The sequence below is a fragment of the Trachurus trachurus genome, assembly GCF_905171665.1.
Source record: "Trachurus trachurus genome assembly, chromosome: 3".
NCBI classification, from domain to species: domain Eukaryota; kingdom Metazoa; phylum Chordata; class Actinopteri; order Carangiformes; family Carangidae; genus Trachurus; species Trachurus trachurus.
The window spans coordinates 5,606,342-5,628,391 of record NC_139893.1 but is presented as its reverse complement, the minus strand read 5'-3'; the positions used below and the strand labels follow the sequence as shown (position 1 = coordinate 5,628,391).

The 22,050-nt window shown below is 38.8% G+C and overlaps 1 protein-coding gene across 1 annotated transcript in view; it reads right to left on the bottom strand.

The window, feature by feature from the left end:
• The window catches only part of LOC311002791 (protein diaphanous homolog 3-like), a gene marked incomplete at both ends in the record, with an annotated part of 172,175 nt that overhangs the window by 133,803 nt on the left and 16,322 nt on the right, over positions 1–22,050 (bottom strand). Inside the window, 7 exon segments of the mRNA XM_083994299.1 lie at positions 146–262; positions 572–690; positions 1,167–1,277; positions 3,762–3,867; positions 4,552–4,688; positions 7,567–7,636; positions 8,085–8,159. Of these exon segments, the coding sequence (XP_083850425.1) occupies positions 146–262; positions 572–690; positions 1,167–1,277; positions 3,762–3,867; positions 4,552–4,688; positions 7,567–7,636; positions 8,085–8,159 (735 nt within the window).

The window sequence follows — 22,050 nt, the reverse complement described above, 5'->3', positions numbered from 1 at the left end:
GTGTACTGAGCTGAAAATACTATAATACATATATACATGAAGACATGAGGAGAGGGCATTGTGAACCACACAGAAAAATGCTTTTCTTATTACATCTTAGTTAAATAATGCTGTGGGTGACAAAGTGTGTGCTGTTAGCTTTTACCTGACCAAGTAGTCATTGCGTATGAGCATCAGGTGCTGCAGTATAGAGAGGAAATAGGGCTCTGCACTGCTGTCCTTCACCATGCTGTGCACAATACTGAACACATCCCCCGCATCAGTGCAGAAAGTCAAGGACTCGTACGTAAATGGAAACAAACGTCAGATAAATTAAAAGGGAAAAATCTGAGTGGAAATAAGTGGAGAAACATAACAATTGTAGATAAGAGAGGTTTAGGAATAATGCATTTAATTAAATTACACTTTTTCGTCAGCTACTGTAGGATCTCACCAGAAATAAAACCAACCTTTGTTGGATGTCATCAACTATAGTATGTACCGGTATATATGCTTGCCACATTGGCAGGGATGAGACATTGAATCAAACTTTAGTGTTAGACGCCTCAGTTTGTCATCATGATAAGGATATTCCAGTTCGCTCTTGATGTCTTCCAGCCTGTGGGAGAACTCTATCATGTCCTCTTCTTTGTGCTCCACAAACACCTTTAACTGAATGTCGAGGGCATCGTTCCTGATGCTTGTCAGTTTCTATGAATGAGTTGAAACAGAAAAAGAACAAAAAGTTAAATAGGAATGAAATTAGAGAGAAAGCCTTGCTCTGATAACAGTAACATAAGGGAAGCGTCAAGCTCAAGTAAAAGCAGGGAGCTCCTTCTAAATGGTTTTACTCATGGTGGTATACAGGTGTGGGGATCAGCTCCTCATTTTAATGTATTTGTTTTGCTGGCAGCTACAGAAACATTGTTTACAACAGATTAACATGTTAGGTAGATGGTATAAAAGCCAGCACGAAGATTATTAGCCCAGGCACTCGAAACTTTATTGGTTTCTGGGTGCTGGCACACAGACGCAGAACGTGCCAGCTCTCGTCTGTCTTTCATAAATAATTTCCCGGAGCAAATCTACAATATTTCACTGAAGTGGACAACTCATTTAAATATTAATACAAGGTGAGTGTGAGTTTATATTATGTGTCTATGCGTGTGTGGTTTTGTTGTGCTTACCGGCAATATCTCTTTCAGGCCACAGCGCATAAATTCATTTCTGATGTGTAGCCTGAAGTCCAGCTCATCAGGAGATGTCACCAGAGCATTGATGAGCTGCATGCATGCCACCTGCAACATGAAGGGCGAACATAACAAAGAGAGAGAGAAAGAAATGGAGTGAGAGTTGAGAGAGGGAATGAGAGAAAGCGACGATGGACTTCTCTTCTCTTCTTCCAGAAGTTGATGAAAAGCGTGCCGGCATGCATTCTAAATGGGTTATGTCCCTTGGAAGCAGAGGACCATAACTAATGCATGTCTATTTTCTCCAGTCACCAACTGGAAGGGGGGGTGGGGGGGAGCTGATTTTAATATTAATGCAACAACTGCAGACCCATACACACAAAACTAACTAACAGTCAATTTAAGGGCAAACTCGCTCTTTTGGAAGCTGTTTTTCACTCCCATCTGAGTTTGGTTTCCTGCACAGGGACCCGCCGCATCCTGTGACTCTTCAACTGCCCGGGCAAACACAGACAGAAAAATCAATTATTGATCAGTAAAGCAATCCACTCATGCGCGAAAAGAGAGTACGGCAATGCGAGAGCTTTGGGGGAGGATATTCGGATGTTTTTTTTTTTAAAAAGGTGCATTGTCAGTTTGATAGCACTCTCTTTATTTTTTGCCGTGGCACTCAAGCTTAGTAATTACCTGCCTTGAAAGTACCGTTTTAATATTGTAACACACACAGGTAACATTGGAAAGTTGTCACAAGATGTTGTCTTTGACGTGTGATTGCTGTGCAGTCAAGAAACCAAAATCAATTGTTATGCTTAAAGTTTGCAACAACTATTTAAATGATTTCCTACCTGCCAAATATGTATCAAATATATGCAAATTAATTTAGTATAATGAAACCACTGTATGTTTTGCATTTTGTTGGGCACATAATCAACAAGAAAAACAAAGACTAAGTATTTGTGAATAAAAAGATCATAATATAGATGCACTGTTAGCATTTTAAGTCAATTTGAATGCAACTCATCAAAACATTTGGTTTATGTATGTGCATCTACACTGGTCTCAGCTTTGTGTTGTGAATAATGGCAGTAATCCCAAAGTCATTTACAAATACGCAGAGACTTAGACGAATCTTTGATTCTGGAGGTCCCAAATGTGTCTATTTACACTTTCCCTGAGCTTAAGGCTGCCGAGGGAGGCTGCTGCGTATAAACGTAGTCAAGTAGTACAGCAAGCCCTTTGGCCACACATTGCCATGGTTAGGATAACAATATCTGTGCTTTAATAATGCATGGGGTTAAAGGGGATCTGTGCTGTGTATTAGGAAGCGGGAAGGATAACAAATCATCAATTAAATACTACTAAGGCTGTATAATCCTTCCAGTACACAGGGCTCTGTTTGCATAGCCACAGATGGGTTTTATGCTTTCGACACCACTGTATGGAGACGGTCTAGCTTCCAGTGCACCCAGAATTCCTGGTTGTCAATTCTCTTTTTTTATTTACCATTTACCATTTCTCCTTGTCATCTCTCCATGTTAAAATCTTTCCATCCCTCAATATTTTCTCCTTTATTGCTTTCTTACTGCTCCCTTGTAGTTTTTCAGTTGTCAAAGGTAGTTACAGCAAACTGAATGCTAATGCTTCTGATAATACTACAGGGGGCAAAACAGATATTATCTTTTAATTAAGTTCAGCATTGGTCATTGCAATACGAATACGAAACAACCTGAGCAGCAAATAGATGCTCATAACCACAGTCTTTCAAAATGCATTGTGTGTTTATGTACTTATATCTGAATGCATGTTTGTCCATGAGGAAAACAGAGGTGCTCCTTGAGAGCTCAGGGCTTAGTTCCAGGGTTAAGGCTGCAATGACCTTAAGGCTACAAAGAAGCTACAAAGAAGGTTAGGCATTTTGTTGTGTTGTTGTGAGGGTCAAGGGGAATTATGTTAATGAACGTATCCACAGGGACAGCAGAACAAGACAGCGTCTGTGTTACATACTGGATGAATGAATCTTCGTATCCCTCAGCATCCAATTAAAAATGCAGACAACATGCCTTGATCATGAATTACAATGCTGTGACACAAAGCAATACTGTAGCTGTCCGTTTAAAAAAAGAAAAAAGCCCACATATAACGTTTCAACTGTAAACACCAGCAGGGAGATGATAAATGTAAAAGATCATGTCCAGAAGGAGAGGGATGACGTTTAAAGGGAGTGTACAGGATGATAAAATAGGCATTGTATGGACAGCTTATTTGTGTAAAGGTGCTTAAACAAACCACCACAAGCTCACAAACTACAGATGGTGAAGAGGAAGTATAGATTAAAACAAACATAAAAGTAAGACTCATTCCTCTCTAAATTCAGGCTTGAACGCTGCCATTGTTACTGGATCTGTGATATACACCCAGATCTGAGTGATACAGTAATAAAACTCTAAGACAAAAGAAGATTTAACAGACCGAAGAAGTGACCATGAGACTCCTGAATGTGTTATGTTGAAACAGTCAACTTCCCGCTGTCATTCAAGAGTTCATTTCAGAGAAATGGGAGTGAAACAACAAGGTGTCAGCGGCTGCACTTACTTGTAATTGAACCGAGCGATCACAAAGTCCTTGCACAATGGGACTGAACCTCTCGGTGGCTCGCCATTCCCCCGCTGTGGTGATGGCCTCAAGGACCTTCTCCAGACTAAATGAGAACATAAAATGCATGAGTGAACAATATGAGACAGAAGAAGAAAAAAAGAAAAATTACATTTATGTAAAAGAATTTCACCATAATCTCTCTCTTCAGTATTCGACAGTATGCAAGGATACTTGCATAACAATTTCACCCATCACAGGTTCATTCATTTATTCATTTCAGAGATAAAATGGATCATATTTTGATTTTTTGATTAAAGAATACTCCATTGGAAATATTGTTCCACAGGAATAATTTCCCAGAATACATGGAACCTCTGTTATTTTCTTACATTCAGAGATTTGGCCATGAAAAAAGGCGTACCATGTTACCTTTTCAAATGATTAAATGTTAATAAAAGAATATCTAATTTGCAGTTGCAGTCCCTGGGAATCAATTTTACAAAAATAATAGAAGACACATGGTACTTGGTGCAACTTCTGAAACTCTGTCATGTATTATAGACCTGTGATTCCAGTATTTGTATTCCACACAACAATATTATGGCATTTTTAGTAAATTGAAAAGTGTTTTACCATTTATTGCTACAGTATGCACCACTGCTTTAACCTCTTTGCTTTCAACTGATAATAGATAGCTCATCATTTCAGTAAAACTAAACTACAGAACACTTTAATTTTTGTGAGCTCAAAAACTTAGTGGACAAAAGAGATGAAATCCTGCGCATACGTGTTCTCCTCGCCCACAATGCAGATGGCTGACAGCAGCTTCACCACGTCCGTCATCATGGCAGACTGGCCGGGATCAATGGCTCTCGCCAGTAAAGCGAGACTCTTCTCCTCCCCCAGGATTCGATCCAAGCCATACTGCAATTAACAAATACAAAAACATGATTATCTAGAAATGCTCTAGTTCTGCTCATTTAAAGGTGATGTGACAAACTGAAAACAGGTGTTACTGCCTTAAAAAACACAAGATTAATTCAAACCCAGTAGATTTTAAGATTAATCTGAATCATCCAATGTCAGACACGAGGTTCACTGTGATTTTAAGTTTCTTCTGTGGTGCCATTCAGGGATCAGCACATTGTACAAATGAACTTGGCAACCAGAAAGTCTGACTAAATTGCAAGATCGTTATTAAATAGATTAAAAATAATTGTGCTGAATGAGTTCTGCCATGTGTTGTACAACAAAAGCCAATAAAGAGGGAAAAAAAAACAATCTTGCAAGAATGGCATAATTATACACAACTGTAGCTATAATTGTCTGTACAGTAGTAGTAGGTGGTAATAGAATTGTACAACAGCGTCAGCAACATTCAGAAATACAATCATTTCCTTTAATTTTTGCTGGAAAAAAATCAATTCAGTATTTTCTGTTTGTTAGAAAATAAAACGTTCAGTACAAATAATACAGTAAGAATTAATAAAGCGCTGAAAACAGCTTTTATTTCTACAAAGGAGCCGTTAGTAAGTTATATTTGGTCTCACTTTTGTTTTGTTTGATTTTAAAAACAATTACAAAAAGTTATTTTGTAGTCCTGGTGATAACCAAACATTACAGAACACTTATAGAGGCAGTCGACCGAACAAGTCATGGTGGTGTTCAGATCCTGATTGTAGTTATAATAGTTATAAGTTGATATCTGAATACTCAATGAAAATTATATTTTTGATTACTTTTACATGATTTTGTTGTTGTATTCAGCTTACCTAACACTATTTATACAGTCAAACATTTCACTTCACAAAAACCAAATAATGATTAAAATTAGTGCTTATAAACTTTAGTCCTCAAAGAGTCAGTCATTGCTGAAACCAGAAACAAGATAAAAGAGGTCTGTGAATGTTTCAAATAGTCAGCTGACATTGAGTTGGTTGGTCCAGTGTACTGACTGTACTGTACGTCTCAAGGATACGCAATATCTTATTTCACAATTTGTTCTCTCTATACTCCTCTAAAACCTTGGAGTCCCTCTTAACTCTTAATGCCCCTGATTATATATGTCCTACACTATAAGAACACTGGGTAAACAGTATAAATACTGAATAAAGTTGAGGTCAGTGGGTACCAACAAAGCGCCCAGAGTCATATACTACAAACTTTTATAGAAACTATATTAAGTAGTAAACAAATCCATCAAATCTATATTGTTTGACATGTTCTTTAATAGAGTTAAGCTGTTCCTAGAATAGCACTACATTGTTATGCCACTCAGTGACGGACAATAGCAAATATGTCAGTGTGTGAGTCGACGCAGGGAGGCAGAAGAAGAAGAAAAGACTGCACTGACAGCTGGCAGAGAACACCTGTCTTCTTGGCATTGTGGGTACATCCCTTCCCAAGATGCCTCTCTAGCCAGGGAAAGGTCTGGGCTAACAGAGAAGCCTACGGGTAAATGCTGGTGTCTGGCGCCTGTTGAGACACAGGATTACATGAGACCTTACACCACACTTTGTGCCAGAGCGGCTGTATATCTGTCTCCACTGGGTCTTAGCTCCATGTGGCAAGATTTCTTTTTTTCCCCCCCTCTCTCCTTCGTAGCTACTTTGGACAAACAGCACGAAAGCTGAGGCATTGTGAAATAAAGCTACTTTCACACAACCACATTTTATGCACAAGAGCTTTGGCCTGGGCTGTGATTCAATGTTATTGTCTATTGATCTTAAGGGGGGTAATTTTATCACAACATCATCATATTATTTTACAGTTTTAACTAAATTATCTTGTTTAAACTGCAGAAAACTACAGGGGGAAAAAAAAAAAAGCTCATGCATTGGGAACAAGAGTTATGAACGTGTTCCTTCCTCTCACTGGCAAACAGTGATTGATGTACTTTCAGGTGCATTAAAAGGGAAAGGCCAGCTGACAGCTTGTCAAAGGAAAAATCATTAACAAGATATAATGACATGACTGAAATTGAGTCTGTGACAGATGTGTACCATCAGTTTCCGTAAATTTCAATTTATTGCTCGCCTACACATTTTATGTCTCCATATCTTTTTTTTTTTTTTTGGAATGCCATTTTGTTTCTTTTGCTTCTATAATTAATTTGGTATCTGCAACACATAATTTGTGTTAAACAGCTGCCTATGTGCCTTAATGTCTTACACCCAAACTGTGCTGTGGCTTATTTGAACCACAGAAACTAAAAAGTTTAGCAACTAAATCTGTGTCTAAACTTTCATTCAGCCCAATGTTGTTATAATTCCTCTGCATCTAAAGAACCATAAATATGAGGCTAATAGACCAACAGCAGATTGAAGAAATTACAGCTTTGCCTCAGACGCAATGTTTTCACACAAACAAAAACACAACAAGATAGAGGCGCACAGTGATTTATGGTTATTAATTTGTCCTGTAGGATATCAAATAAAGTTTTGTTTCTCTGGTTTTTGCAGCAGTGCCATCTCTTTCCCTCACTTACACTCTCTCTCTCTCTCTTATAGCTCCATATGAGGCATCAGAAAGGACTAAACTCCAGAGTGGAGACTTGAAGGAGGCCAAGAGTCTTAGAGCTGTGCAAATGTGTCACACTGTGTCATTCAGTACGTCAGTAAAGCTCCTTTTATTTGGCTCTGTAATTGTTGTGATGCTACTCCTCCTCTCCTCAGCCTTTTGTTACTGAAAGGGGCCTAACATTAATTGCATTAACCCTTGCATGCAGATCAGACTCCAAATACAGATGTTTTCTTCCCCAGAGAAGGTGTTTGGTTTACTCACAGACATGCATTGGCATTACCTTATTGTTCATGAAGGCTTTGAGACACTGGACAACTTTATGCTGGTTCCTTTTGTCAATTTTCTCTTGCCTAAAGACAAGAGACAGTAATGAGGAGCGGTTAGACTTTAAATGTACATCATCAAGACTACCAAACTGTATGTCTATGAAAACAAGTCTATTTGAAAATACAGATGGAGGGCTCTGAAAGAAAGTGTAAAAGCCATTCAGAAAACAACAGACTAAGACTACGCTGATGATAGATAATAATGCTGTTCCATTAACTACTTTCAATTAACACCATCTCCCATTAACACTAACTTCTTCCATTAACTGTACCGCAGCAAAATAGAAATACATTGATGTTATTATTAGCAAATGTGTAAAACTGTTACTCAAAAAGGAAAACTGGCAATTAGCAAAACCAAGCCACTTTTTTTTGAGTTGTTATTGGTTAATATTGATCTGGTGAATACACAAGAAATTACAGTGAAATGGTACGACTTTAAACAAGACAAATGAGTGTATTGTTAACTTACTGCTTCTTGAACAGCAGCCTCTCCAAAATGTCCAGCAGCAGTCCCAGACCTTCATGCCCGAAACTCTGCACCCAACTGAAATAACAAACAATGAATCAATATCACAACGGTGTTAAGACTGACAACTGACAACAATACTTTCATTCTCATCAGCTACTGTGGCAAGTTGGCAACCTTAAAGACAGGAAAAAAAAAAAAACATGTAGGATTCAGCACCTTGTGGCGCAGAGGAAGCAGCAGCAGTAAACACAGCACGTCTCATGAGAAGAAAAAAATGCACTAAACTATTAGTAGAAAGAGGAAAACAACAAACAGAAAGCATACCCAGACACGGTTAGACACAGGCTTCATGCATACGTTGTAGATTCTGTAGAATTGATTTTGTTAACTAAACAACCTTTGACACCTCTTTGTATATTTGCTTTTTCCTGTTTAAATTGAGCTTAAATAGCAAAGTTACTGAGCGATGTTTGGCGACACACTGTTTAAATGCATTCCTGAGGCCACAGCTAACGACACTGAATCATATTTAAAACTGCTGACTAAAGGATAAACCTATTGTTATTCACTTGAGCGGTTATGACACAGTCAGGGGTCACTACGATTAATGTGGAGTCAGTGTGCACTTCTGCAGAGACAATGTCAGACTCCAGAGTTTTCCCACATCATGTCATTGCAAACATCAACGGTAAACAGCGAAGGAAAAATTGACACAAATACTGTAACAGAACCAAAAAAAACAGAGAATTAAATGTAGATTATTAGATATTAGATCACATCTAAATTCCAATTACATATAGTCAATGATCTCATAACTGATCATCAGATAGATCTACTCTGAATCTGGTTGCAGCCTGAACAAATCATCGCTCCCCAGTCACATTAATTTCCTCGAAGCGTCGGCAGAGAAGGAGGGGTTGCTGCGATTTTTCATTCCAGTTTATTAATATAAACCCTAAACCCAAACTTAGTTATAACTTATTATTAGTCTTTTGCATCTAAACTGCAAAAGCACAAAACCCAGTCTAACCAGTTCAGTTACTAAACATCGTACAGATAAGTCAGTCATTACATTTTAACATTCATTCATGTATCTCTTCATAGCAGCGGCCTCAGCCACGCGTTTGATTCACTGTTAGACTCAATTGGCTTCTCTCACCATGTAAATGAACCCACTGAGTGACTCACTGTTTTAATCACCCTCAATCTTGTTCTGACTTCTGGCATAGAAATTGAACATTTAACAACATTTTCCCAAAACACTCTTTTTATCTGACCATTTTCTATTAACATTTGAGGCTAGGAGTAATAGATTACACAGCATTTGGGAGAAGAAGAGGGGAAAAAAAGGCTCCATTATAGCAGCAGCCAGGTGTGTCTATCTGAAAATACTGAAAAGCACATTTACAGAGAGAATCCCAGTGGTGGTCAGTGTCAATACAATAGAGGACAGCTTCAACTTATACTCCTACACAAGTTGATGACTGTGCAGCCTCACTTCTGTGGCCCCTCTCAGAAGGAAGGTAGTGAGTCAGGAGGTTAGCTCCTCGGTGCAACTCAGAAATGCATGCCCTAAAGCGGATTTAGGGGAAAGATAGAAAAGGGAGTGGTGCTCCACTAATCTGAAAGAATCTCAACAGGCTTGGGGAGATGAAGTCTATTAATATACAGAAAAGCTCTCCATAAAGCCAGGACCTCCTATTATTCATTGTTAATGGAAGAAAAATAAGAACAATCGCAGTTTCCGTGTCTGTACTGTATGTGTGTGTGTGCTTGCTGTGCACAGTTGCAATGCACACAATATGAAATTTTCACCACTGTGGCCCAGTGAGTTATTTTGCCCCCCCATTCCTACTCTGCTCACATTTTGGGACTTTTACAGTGCGTAATTATCGTCCCTGCTCTCTCACAGCAGCGGGTGCGCTACGTGAGGAGAGTGTAATGCTTTCACCCTGACCATTCACACCAGGCTTGGTGCAGGAGAAGGCCACAGCACAGCTTGCTATTTTATCTTTAATCAGTAAATAGCTAACTTGTCCATTTCATTACAAATGTTGATTGGATTAAAAGGAAAAACAAAAGAACACTTAGAACACCCACCTATGCTAATCAATTTGACCCTACATGATCAGTAGTGAAAGTGCATTCAGAAAGTATTGAAAATATGTATTTTCAAACACATTTGCATATGATGTTATTAAATGCATGTAATTATCAGTCTGTTATTTGTTTGTGCACAAAAATTAAATAAAGGATTTGACAAGGAAGTAGCTCAAGAATGAGCTCAGTTACAGTAATTAGGCAGCTTTTAGCTCCCAAAAGACCACATAATGAGCTTATATCTTATAAAATGTATCAAGCTTCTACTTAAACACCTAGAAATGTTAACAGTAAAAGGTTGTAGTAGTGACCTCTGGTTTGGGACATTAAGCTCTCTCAAAACAATGCAAAAACTACAGCATTCGTTTACAGTAACTGAATACTTCTCTTAGTTTTTCCACTTCCACATTATGGTGATTGCTACATGTACTGTACCTTTGTGATAGTGGTGCATGGAATAACAGAAGCAAAAGACTTCAAGTGCAAATTTTAGACCTCTTGGCTACAATCAGACAGAACAACAATAAAGACGAAAACACTGTTTTCTCTTTTACTGACAAATAATATACTCAGGATCCAAGGTTTTCACCTGAGAGTGACAGTAGGGAATGGGACAAAGAGTTGCAACAACTTAAAATGAATAAACAGGATTGACCTGATTCAAATGAGGGGCACAAAGAGATACGAATAATATATTGCGAGTTAAAAAGTGAAAAACCTTTAGCTATGCAGAGAACAGACAAAAGACTGGGTGAGTGAGATTGTGACTGACTGCTCCTCCCTCCTGATTGAAACTGAATAACATCTCTGAGCATTAGCATTCACCGTTTGTACTGTTCTAATCAACAAGCTGCATGCCTCCTAGCATCAAATCTACACAAACTCTCAAGGTGACAACATAAAATGAGAAGCTGTTATCTGAATTTAATTTCTTGAAAGGGAGTATGTAGTATTGAGAAGTGAGTGAGTAGATGTGGATCCATGAGTTTAATTCTTTTTCTTCTTCTTCCTCCCTCTCTGCTTTCGTTTGTGACATTGTTGTGTCTGCTAAAGAATGGTGATAAATAGTATGTTTGTGTGGAAGACACAACAGTAAACTCACAACAGATGGTAGCTGCTTATTTCATCTTTTCTCTTGTTTTGTTTGACTTCACTCATATTCACACTTGTCACACGTTGTTGTCACACAGTGTGATTTTTAATAAAGCATAGAAAACCAGTGCAGTGAAGCAATAGATGTTAGGGGCAGTTGTTTTACAGTGGGGTAACAAATCATTATCATCAAATTTGATTTAAGACTTGAAGGTAAAACTGGTTTGATTGTGGACTGAGCAGAAATCAGTGGACTCCTGCAGCCTGGCAGCGTTGTGAGTGCTGCTGCAGGACCTCAGTTTAACTTTGATGCGGCAAATTGTGTCACAACATAAAGATAGAAGCAGTTAGTTTCAAAACACACTCCCAAAGTGTTTAAGTATTAAATGAGAAAGTGCAAAGTTAATAACAGTACATATGTGAGCATTTAATGTGCATGGACATGGAATTGGTAACTAGAAGCATTAATTGAGATGCACTTATCATGTATTATTTTGTATTGAGAATTATTCGATATTTATCAGTGGGCAATCAATCAGGGCATCGGCATTATTCAGTACTGCAGCCTCCATGTTTTAAATGATGTAAATAATGTAGACTCAGTTAGCTGAAGTGTGAAATGTGCCACACGTGGCATGAAATCATTCTGAATCAGGGTTTTAACATTTTCGTGCAAACAAAACAAAACACTTACCATGAAATGTCTCATAATGATTTAAGCATATACAATTGGGAGTGGATGACTACTTAATTAACACACAGGCTCTCTTATTAAGTGCCTCTCATTTACAAAAGGCGGGGAGGAGAAGAGAGAATGAAAGAAGAGAAAGGTAGGCAGAGAAGTCGTGATGGCCTCCAACTTACCATGAATGTGTGGGTGTGTGTGTGTGTGTGCAACAGGCCTAAGAAAATGAGTGAGGCTGACAAAAACTGTCACAGCCATCCTGATGAAGACAGGCAAGGCTGCTGCCAAGGTATCTAAGGAATGAGGCTCTCATGTTTGAGAAAAAATTCAATTTAGCCCCAGACTTCTCACTGGGCCATGGCCCAGACCATTCTGGTTATAGAGTAGGCAGGGCGGGGGTCTTGACAAGAGCTTCATTGAAATTCATAGCTCAGTGGCAACTGCATGCTAGTTTTTCATCATCAGTAGGTGAGGCAGAGACCAAAGGAAAATAATCAGTTGATCTATAGCAGGAATTATTCCGCGGGAAACCCAACAGGTCTGCACAATCTGGGTCTGCTGCAAGACATCTGCCTTGAAACACATGTGTGAAAAGTGAAATACGTCAGTTTTCAAAAGGGCTCCTTGTAAAAGGATGTGGTGTGTTTAGAAGATCTTAGAGGCCAGAAAGGGGCTAATCTGTTACCTGTCTGCAACATGTGGAGAAAGGCTCATCTCTTCAAGAGCAAGAACAGTCAGGCTGAGTGTGTGTCTGTGTGTCATGGTAGGTCAGGCAAGCCAGGACAGATGTGCCAGACAAATGGAGGCACCCACTGCATCAGCACTGGCAATGATAAAAGCTAGTGGGTTTAATAATGTGGCCTGTCAGCTGTCTGTTCCCTGTGATCAATGGATGGATCGCTTTGATTTGAAAGGGTCATGCACTTGTTTTTAATGGTGCTATACTTCATGACAATATAAAATGATTATAATAATGAAGTCAATGGTATCAGTAATCAATTAAAATGTTGATAATAACTTTCAGCAGCTCAATCATAGTGGCCTGTTACTTTATCCTTGGGCAGTAAAGTGGTTTGTATTTGACATGCTGTCTGTCTAGACTTTGGTCTAAAATGATTAAGGTGCTTTAAATTCTGTTTGTTAATCTAGCATGCTCTGGCAGCCCTTGGGTTTCATTAGTTCCTAACATCTGGCACCCTTCCCGCATCCCAAATGAGTAACTTCAATCACCTCCTCTGCCTCAATGTCCTCAGTGTCTTGAGCGATATTGTGTAAAATGATCTGAAAACAGCTTTTCTTTGCTACAGAGATTTACTGCATAGATTTATATGTCTGACTCATACCTCTTAACATTGTTATTGTCATTCGGTATCTGGCATCATTTAGGCCACGCACTGAGTAGACGTTTGCAGTATCGCAGCTAAAGCAAGGCCTCAGACCCTTCAAAACTTTTAGAATGTGGTCCATTTTACTCTTAGCAGCAGTGGAGACATAAATGAACAAGTCCATTTTAGTGATGTCTGTGATCTGTCGTTCGTTGTCCCATCAACAAAGCTTCAATTGGCTCTGATGTTTTTCCAACCGAGGAAACTGCCATCAAGTGCAAGTGCCAGAACGAGGATTGCATATTTCCTTCTAGGCCTGGACGATATCAGCAAAATGTTCGATGTGTGATGACACTTGCGATAAATAAGCACATATTCAGGTGTGCAAATTAACCATACAGTAAAAATGACTCAATACACTGTTGTACATACACCAGGCCTGTAGAGGCGCTGTGACACTGCCACACAAATACACCAAAAACACAGAAGAGTGGAAAGCCTGCACACTGTAAACAAACTCCAAACATTCAACTAAACATGAGAAGTCGTGTCAGTACAAATATGACGCGTTACAGGCACGGTATCCGAGGGACCCAACAGAAGTCTGCCATTGTTGTTCGGCAACCTTTTACATAAGGCTGCCCCTAAATAGTCTACCAAGAAGTCATTATTCAACCTAAATAATAATAGGGGGAAACACTGATTAATAATCCGCGACGATTAGTCGACTAATGACCCTAAATTAGGGATAGACCAATTATCGGCATGGCAGATAATACTGGCCAATATTCAGCATCTTTTTAATAATCGGTATTGGCCGTTTTTTCACTGATAACCAATAAAATAAATGTATACGTACTCCTTTGGCTCTAATGTAGCCATCTCTAGCCTGTAGCCTGAAGTCACCATTCGTTGCTGTGTAACCATGTCCCACCCATTGAACCAAGTTGCAGTTTGTGTTGTTCTACAAAAATTCAAGGTCATCTTTTTATCACAGATTTTCACAGTGTACAAAAAAGAAACAAACAGTTTCTTTCCCAGGGGTGTTATTCTAAATTCTGACACCAAAATGTTCATTTTCACAGCAAATGAACATCAGTTCCAAAAAATCTGTTATCGGTTTCCTTGATTACTAATAATCGGTATCGGCCATGAAAAAACCACATTGGTCGATCCATACCCTAAATGACGACTACTGGTGGTCAGCCAGGAAAATCTTTGGTCGGGGGAAGCCCTACTTTTACGATGTGTTTATCGTGGATGTTGATATCACAATGACGATGGAAATAGATCAGTCCTACTTCCTTTACTATTTAGATGTTTAAGGTCAGTTTATAAAAAAATCTCTGTAGAAGCATCGGCACCCGACACACATCGATCTGGCTACTAGTGTGAACATAAAACCTGTATCCAACGCTGTTGGTCAGTCTTCTAAGATGTGGATGAGACGTTGTAAGCCATGTTTATACCAGCTTTGGCTATTTTACACAATGCAGTAAACGGTAATTACTGCTTAGCCTGAGACTGGAGGCATACTGTAATTACCCTTCACCATCAACAGATGCAACAGCAGCACAGCAATGTTCAACTGAAGGCTATCGTCTCAGAAAGACACGAAGGAAGCAGAGCGAGAGAGAGAGAGCATTGAAAAAACAAGGAAAACAAATTCATCACCCCGTTCCCTGGGAAACAAAAACAGTCATAAATCAATGAGAAAAATGAGCTGCCTTATCTGGCTAACTTCACAGCTAAGGTAGCTTGACTTCTAACGGAGTCTCAGGAGAATGCCTCCAAGGTTCCCAGGGAGTGCAACGCAGTGTCGCACTCCGCCAAAGCGGTTATGAACCAGAAATAAAAAATTAACTGCAACATGTTGTCCCGAGCATAACAAGTTTAACCGACTACGGGAGGGCTCTCCGGGGACAGGGACAAGGAGGAGGCTGAAATCACAGCAATGTGGGACATCTGAGGTAAAAATAGAGGAGGTCACTACATGCAGTGATGCACGATAACGTCAGTCTAGCATTCTGCCACTAACAGCAGTAACAGTGCCTGTAGAGCGAAGCAACACGTCTCCGATATGTCTCACCACTGAGGTATTAAAACTCAAACTAACTGGTTAATCAGTTGTGCCGAGGTCTGTGAAGGGATTTTTAAACCCTCATATATAAAGAATCCTCACATGGACACACACTAAGACAATGGGATGGTTAAATCTAAATATGCGCTCACATCTATCCAACTAATGTCATAGATCCGAAATGCCTCTGTCCCTCCTAGAGAGACGAGCCGACTGTGAGACAATGAGACACAGGCTGTTTGTTATGGCTCTGACCTTATCAGTACTCTCACAGTTCTCCTGGAGAGAGACAGTGAACTATGGTCTAAGTAGTAAATGAAATGTGAGCGACCGGTGCACAAACATTTTCCTTGAATAAGAAAATGCAGACGAAATAGGAGAGAAAAGAGCTAAAGAAATAAGATTCTCTTCCACAAACATTGGTGCTGATGAGAATAAACTGTTTAAAGGGTGCGTGTATGGAAATGATTCATTCTTATTCTAGTTTCTATTTAAATTACTTTTTTTTATACACATTGCCTTTTGTTGCTTTTACATTTTGCCTGGATGCCTTCTGTGAAGCACTCTGAATTGCCTTGTTGTTGAAATGAGTTAAACAAAAAAATGAAATAAAATTCAACTTCAATCTTCCACAATTTTAAATACGTGACATGAAATTTAACCGCTCTACTGAATACAGCATGATCTATCTATCTTGGGTAAATGCCTTTCCTATAATGAGGCACAGATAGTAAAGAATATAGCTGCCATTAATGCGCTACAGTAAAATATGCCGACAGAAACCATGTCTGTTTTTGCTCTAATCGATATATCAGAGGCTGGAGGACACACATAAATGGATCCTTGGAAGACTAACTATGTGAATTTATGAGTTGTGTCTGATTTGACAGAGAGCAACAACAATAAGATTTCACTAGAAATAAATGTAAAAAGTCAGTAAAATAAACAATCATATTATATCGTGAAGTTTGGAGAGATTGAATAACATCATTCAGTATCAGTCATTCATCCTGCACATCCTTCACTTGTATGGATGTGATTCACTGCCTGCATTAAGCTCTGTTAGAGAGAGGAAGGGCTCAGCTGTCTCAGACAGCAGACTGTTTTACAAGAATTTGCAAAATTTAAGATACATGGCCGACCAAGATTTTTGTTTTAGCTTGGTTGAAAAGTTTGCAATTAATTGAAGGCAGAGTGTTGTGGTTGTGTAAAACAGATGTGGATGACGATATTAAACTACTTTATGTAACATGGACGGGACTGGAAAGTTTCTTTATTACTATTTAGGGACAATATATTTCTTTCAGTGTATCAGGTTAATTTGTAGCAGCACTGTGGTTTCAATATTTTTTCCTACCTAGTTTAATAGCAGGAGAGATGCCACAATTGATCAGCTGCCAATCCCTATGGTATCTATTTTTATTGAAAGTATGTGATCAGAATTGATGCTTCCAGTGAAAAGTGACATATTTGGCCTCGACATTTCACTCCATCTTTTAACATCCCCTGCTTCTTACTTCTTACTGAAATGGAAACATGTGCTACCACCCATAATAGACAGATCAAGGATGTATTAAATTTATTTTTCTGAAACGATCACTGAGAACCTTATGGACAACTTTTCTGGACTATGTAAAGACCTTGACAACTTCTGCTTACAGACATACATACGGTACACACTTTCATACTTTCCACGCACAAAGGTAATGTTGTTGCCATGGAATGAATTGTGACATTGCACAGGGTGGAAGGTGGATGCCTTATCTTGCCAAACTTGATGTGCATATGTGGCATTGAAGTGCCACAGTGACATTAGCCAACTGCCTTTAATTGGGACCCAGTAGTTTGTGGTGACCAGGTTTCAGGTCCTGCCAGAGGCACAGCAGACTTACCTGCTGTCAAATTCAGCTTTTACCTGGTGGTGCTGGAACTCTGAACACATCACCTTGACACAGGTTTGTGTTTTATCTGACAAGGCCATCTGTGCCAACATGTGACATGCAGGGATTTCAAATGTTGCTGCTTGCAGCTACATTTGGTTTAATTTGTTTTTGTACTTTGAGCCACTACCCTTTTTGTATTTGATGGTCTCTTACTGCTATTGTTTTTGTTCCTGTTTGCTGCTTTGCTATGAGGACAGGACAGGAGGGAGGGAGGGGATAATTGTAAATGACTATTTGTGTCATCTTGGAGAAACTGCAAAACCTATGAATTAATGCATTCAAAAATATTAATAAAAATATTAATACGAAAGAATAATAATGTACAACTTTCTCAAACTTTGAAATCTTAAAGTACTTCACATCGTATCAAAATCATTTGAGTAGTACTCTTATATCCCCCCTGTTGGTAAATGGATTTGGCAGAACATTTGAAACACCTCCAATATAATGTAGTCGACCACTTCATCATCACTGCAAAAAAACAACCTCAGACCTAAACATATACTTGATTAAATTTCCTGTTAATTAGACTGAACATTGCTACCTTTGAAGAAGGTAGAAATTATACGTTTGAAAAGCTGTTGCATTGGATTGGATTGGATTTTAGTGGTTCTCCCTTATAGAGTAAATATTAAGGGAAATTTCCAAATAAGTAATAAGTAATTTGAGGGTATACTTTGTACTGATAATGAAAATCACTATGACTGCTTTAAAGAACTGTGAACGTCTGTGCAGCACATGGGTGGTAGGTGTATGAGAGACAGGAGGAGCAGCCAAGGTTTATTAAAAACGTTGGCGTAAGTAGGTGGAATACTAAACTCTGCCTCTCTCTACAGCTGCTAAACTGAAAAAAATAAATCTAAGGCCTTAAACCTGAAGGTCAGTTTTAATATAATATCAAAAACCAATTTCCACTTGTTTGTCAGATCCATTTATCAAATCCATTTAATACAATTACATCCTGTAGCCTTGCTGGTCCTGTGGGCCAGTAACGTGGCCTCTCCTTGCAAAAAGATGAGAGAGATGGAATAGGCAAGGTGAGCACGGTACACAAGGGTCAGAGGCAAGCGCCACAGCGTCAGACTGCGGCGCTGCAGGAAGTAGCAAATTACCTCTATGTCTGTCTGCTCTGACAAAGGGAACATGATGAGGGAGCATATGAGTCTGTCAGCGCATACAAGCAGAATACAACTACCTGATATTGGATGGGGGCACCGAGTGAGAGTTGCTGGTACAGCAGTGACTAGAAAAGTGATAGTGATCAACATCCAAAGACAGTGGCACACGAAATCAGTCCCACAACTCTGGACTGTAATGGTGCTTATTAGATTGTAAACGCCCACTGTTTCTAGCCAAAGCGGATTAATGTTCAAGCAAAACTATGTCATGAAACATGATCCTGACTGTCTGCTCTGTTAGTGGTGGTTATTTCTTCAAACGTCAAAGGCTGTAGCAGGTCACATTTCACCTGGGACGGTACCATCAACAGCAGTCGCTAAGCATGGACTGTTGCTAGTTTATGGGACTGCCATGACTTGAGCTATCATCAGCTATCATTTATCCTATGTATATGCAAGAGACATGTGTTTGATTGGAAATTAAGGGCTGGTCAAAATGACACAATACATTTTATATCAATATGGTTCGATGCCGTGTTAGATAACATGTACTTGCTTAAAGCTTTGCCAGTTTGTAAAGAGAAATCCAGTCATCGCTATCACTTTTCTGACATGGATCTGCTTTTATCTAATATGGGCCCAATATCATTTTTATATAATATTTACACTATATGCTGTAACTGTTATTTTTGTTTTGTTTACATTTTTTGTTGGTGATTTTGTCAAAGATGTTTGGCAGCTGTACAGTACATGTTCAAGAGAAGGAAATCCATTTCATTTTGATGGTCGGTTTTGTTTAAATAAAGCCGTTTGACAACTCACATGTGACTCTGAAACACAAGATTGAAAATTTAGCCCAGTTTGTGTAAGATTTTCATCATCTATCACCATTCAGCCTAAAAATACTGGCGTATGATTTTTTATTTATATCACCCGATGAGGCAGATAGTTTTGTTTTTTTTCTCTATTGTTTCCATTTTCTGTTTTATCTGTATTCCTCTCATTTCCTCTGAAAATGATTTATTTTTATCTTGCAAATGTGTCATTTTGATAATTGAAAAGGTTAAGAGACAAACATACAGTATTTCATCATATTTATCGTTTTTACAAAAATCACCACTTGAGCACATTTAGCCCTAACTCAGCTTCTGAAGCTCATCAGTCCTTGGCCGTGTTTGTGCATTTTTGCTAATGTCATTGATCCTAATCAAAACCAAAGTGAGGCTCCTGTAAGAGGCTCTTGGAAGAAGCTGCAGTGCTCAAGAGGTTCTACAAAATATAATGAAGTCTCAGTTCTTTTACTCCTACATCCATGTGCAATCACTTTATTGTGCAAGTAGGTGGGAGACAGTAGTGGTGGGTGGGAGCGCTTTCACATGCAAAGTCAAAAAGATGAACCTGGCAGTTGCAAAGGCTTTATTAGCCATGAGAAGGCTGGGAAGAGAGGCTCCAGCTGTGTTAACAACATATGAATAAACTAATTTTCATTCACTGGTGTAAGCTGGTTTAGAGGAAAAGGCTATAAGAAAGAAGAAGCACAGAATAATCATACCAGTCCCAAAGGCTGGTTTGATGGATAGATTCGAGGGCTAAAGTATTGTGTGCTATAGTCTAGACTGCATTAATCCTATATATAAAACACTGCAGTTATTAAAGAAACATTTCCTTCCTATTGAATTATTCTTATTTTCACACTCAGGCTGATCAAATATGTACAGTATGTAAGAGCTAATAGCAAATCTCAGAACAAACTGGCTGATATTTGTCCATCAGTTTCCAGTAAAAGGGGCACCTAGAAAGACAGAGCTGAGTGCCAGGTGATGCATGCTAAGTTTGGGAAGGTGCTTGAGAACAGACAGACACACAATTTTTTTTTTTTTTTTTATAGGTCAAACATTTTTAACTGCTGCCATCGTATTGAAGTTCAGCTTTTAGAAACTGGCACCAGATATGAAAAAGGTTACGGACTTCTGATGTAGTGTATTGTCTCTTTGGTTCAAAAGAACAACAAACAGCTTGGGATGAAATACAAGGTGAGAGAGCCCGAAAGATGATGCAAGAGCACAGCCATCCTCAATCTGCCATAAACAACATGACAGAACTAGAAATGCACTGTGTTGAGTGTTGAGGGGCACTGAGATCCCATTAAACCCAAACTATTATGTACCCATGACATCAATCATGAAAATGGTTTACTGTGATCCCAATAAATCATATATGGAGGTGGTGTGGTGGTTTTAAGAAGTCAGAGAAGACTAAATGTTTATGCTCAGGTTTTTTTTTTGACTGCCTTTAAAGTGGCTCTGGCAGAGTATATGATAATGTGACACAAACTTGCTCATCCCCAACCTCAGACAGAGAGAGCCCCAGAGCAACAATTTAAATCTAAGAGATGGAGACAACCAAAACAAGACTGCCATGGATCAGCCTGTCAGTGTGGCTTAGACAGCACCAAAGGAACATCCCATCTCCCCCCGCAAGTTACAGAACCAGATTTACTTCACACTGGCAGGAAATATTATTTTACTTTCGATTCCAGCATTGTGACACAAAAACTAGCCTTCCTGTCCATTTACTTATGAAAATAAAACCTATGATTATGGCCTGACAGTGAACCCTGACATCCAAGTAACTACGCATCCAAGCGAAATAATGTGTACATCAAGTGGACAAGTGATGAGAGATGTGTAAGGGATTATATGTGAAAATTACATAACTGTCATTTCCTCTTTAAAAAAAGAGAAAGAAATACTGACAGGGATAAACACTGCATGCAAAACCTGCCAACAAATCAAAATATTTATATTAACAAATAAGCAGAAGTCTGGGTTGAAGAGGAGATTCATTTTAGGAATACCTAAAATATAAATGCATTACAGTACACTAGGTTTGTTCCTAATTAACCACTTAATCATTAAAAAGACAATAAGAAGAATTTTGAACAATTAATATTATAAGTTAAACAGTTGAGCTGGTATTCTGGTATTCTCACAGTTAATGGTTGGCTAGCGTCGGTTTTCAGTCCCAAAAGCTGAACTGAACATTCCCAAAAGCAGAGAAGATGTATCGGCATTCAGACTTCATTAAGTCCTATCCATTTGTCCTCGCGCGCAACTACAGCAGCTGACAGCTGGGGGACCTCTAAGTTTTTAATGTACACCTAATTCAACACAAACAATGAGAAGCTCCGCTAGAGCAAACTGAGGGCTACTATATAAAGTCAGCTGCACATGATCATACATCGAGACAGTGCAGAAACAATTCATCAACACAACTCTCTGTTGCTCGCTGTGGGCAGAAGCGGTTTGAACACATTCCCTCGGACTAAAAATGAATTTAATAATCAAGTTATGGGTGTTTTGCTCCTGTTGACGCATTTTCAATTTGCCACAACTATGAGTCACATCTCTGCGTGGATTGTCTTAATAGACACAACCTCCAAGGTGCGGGGTATGCGCGCAGTAGCTCTGTTTATTTTGTCACTCTGTACAAGTTTTTTAATGTCTTATTTGAATCCTTTCATTTCATTATATCAAAGCAATACGAAATTTCAATTTGTTTTCATGAAGCAATATAAATTTGACAAGGTAAAGATAAGATATAAACAAATATTTAATAAAACA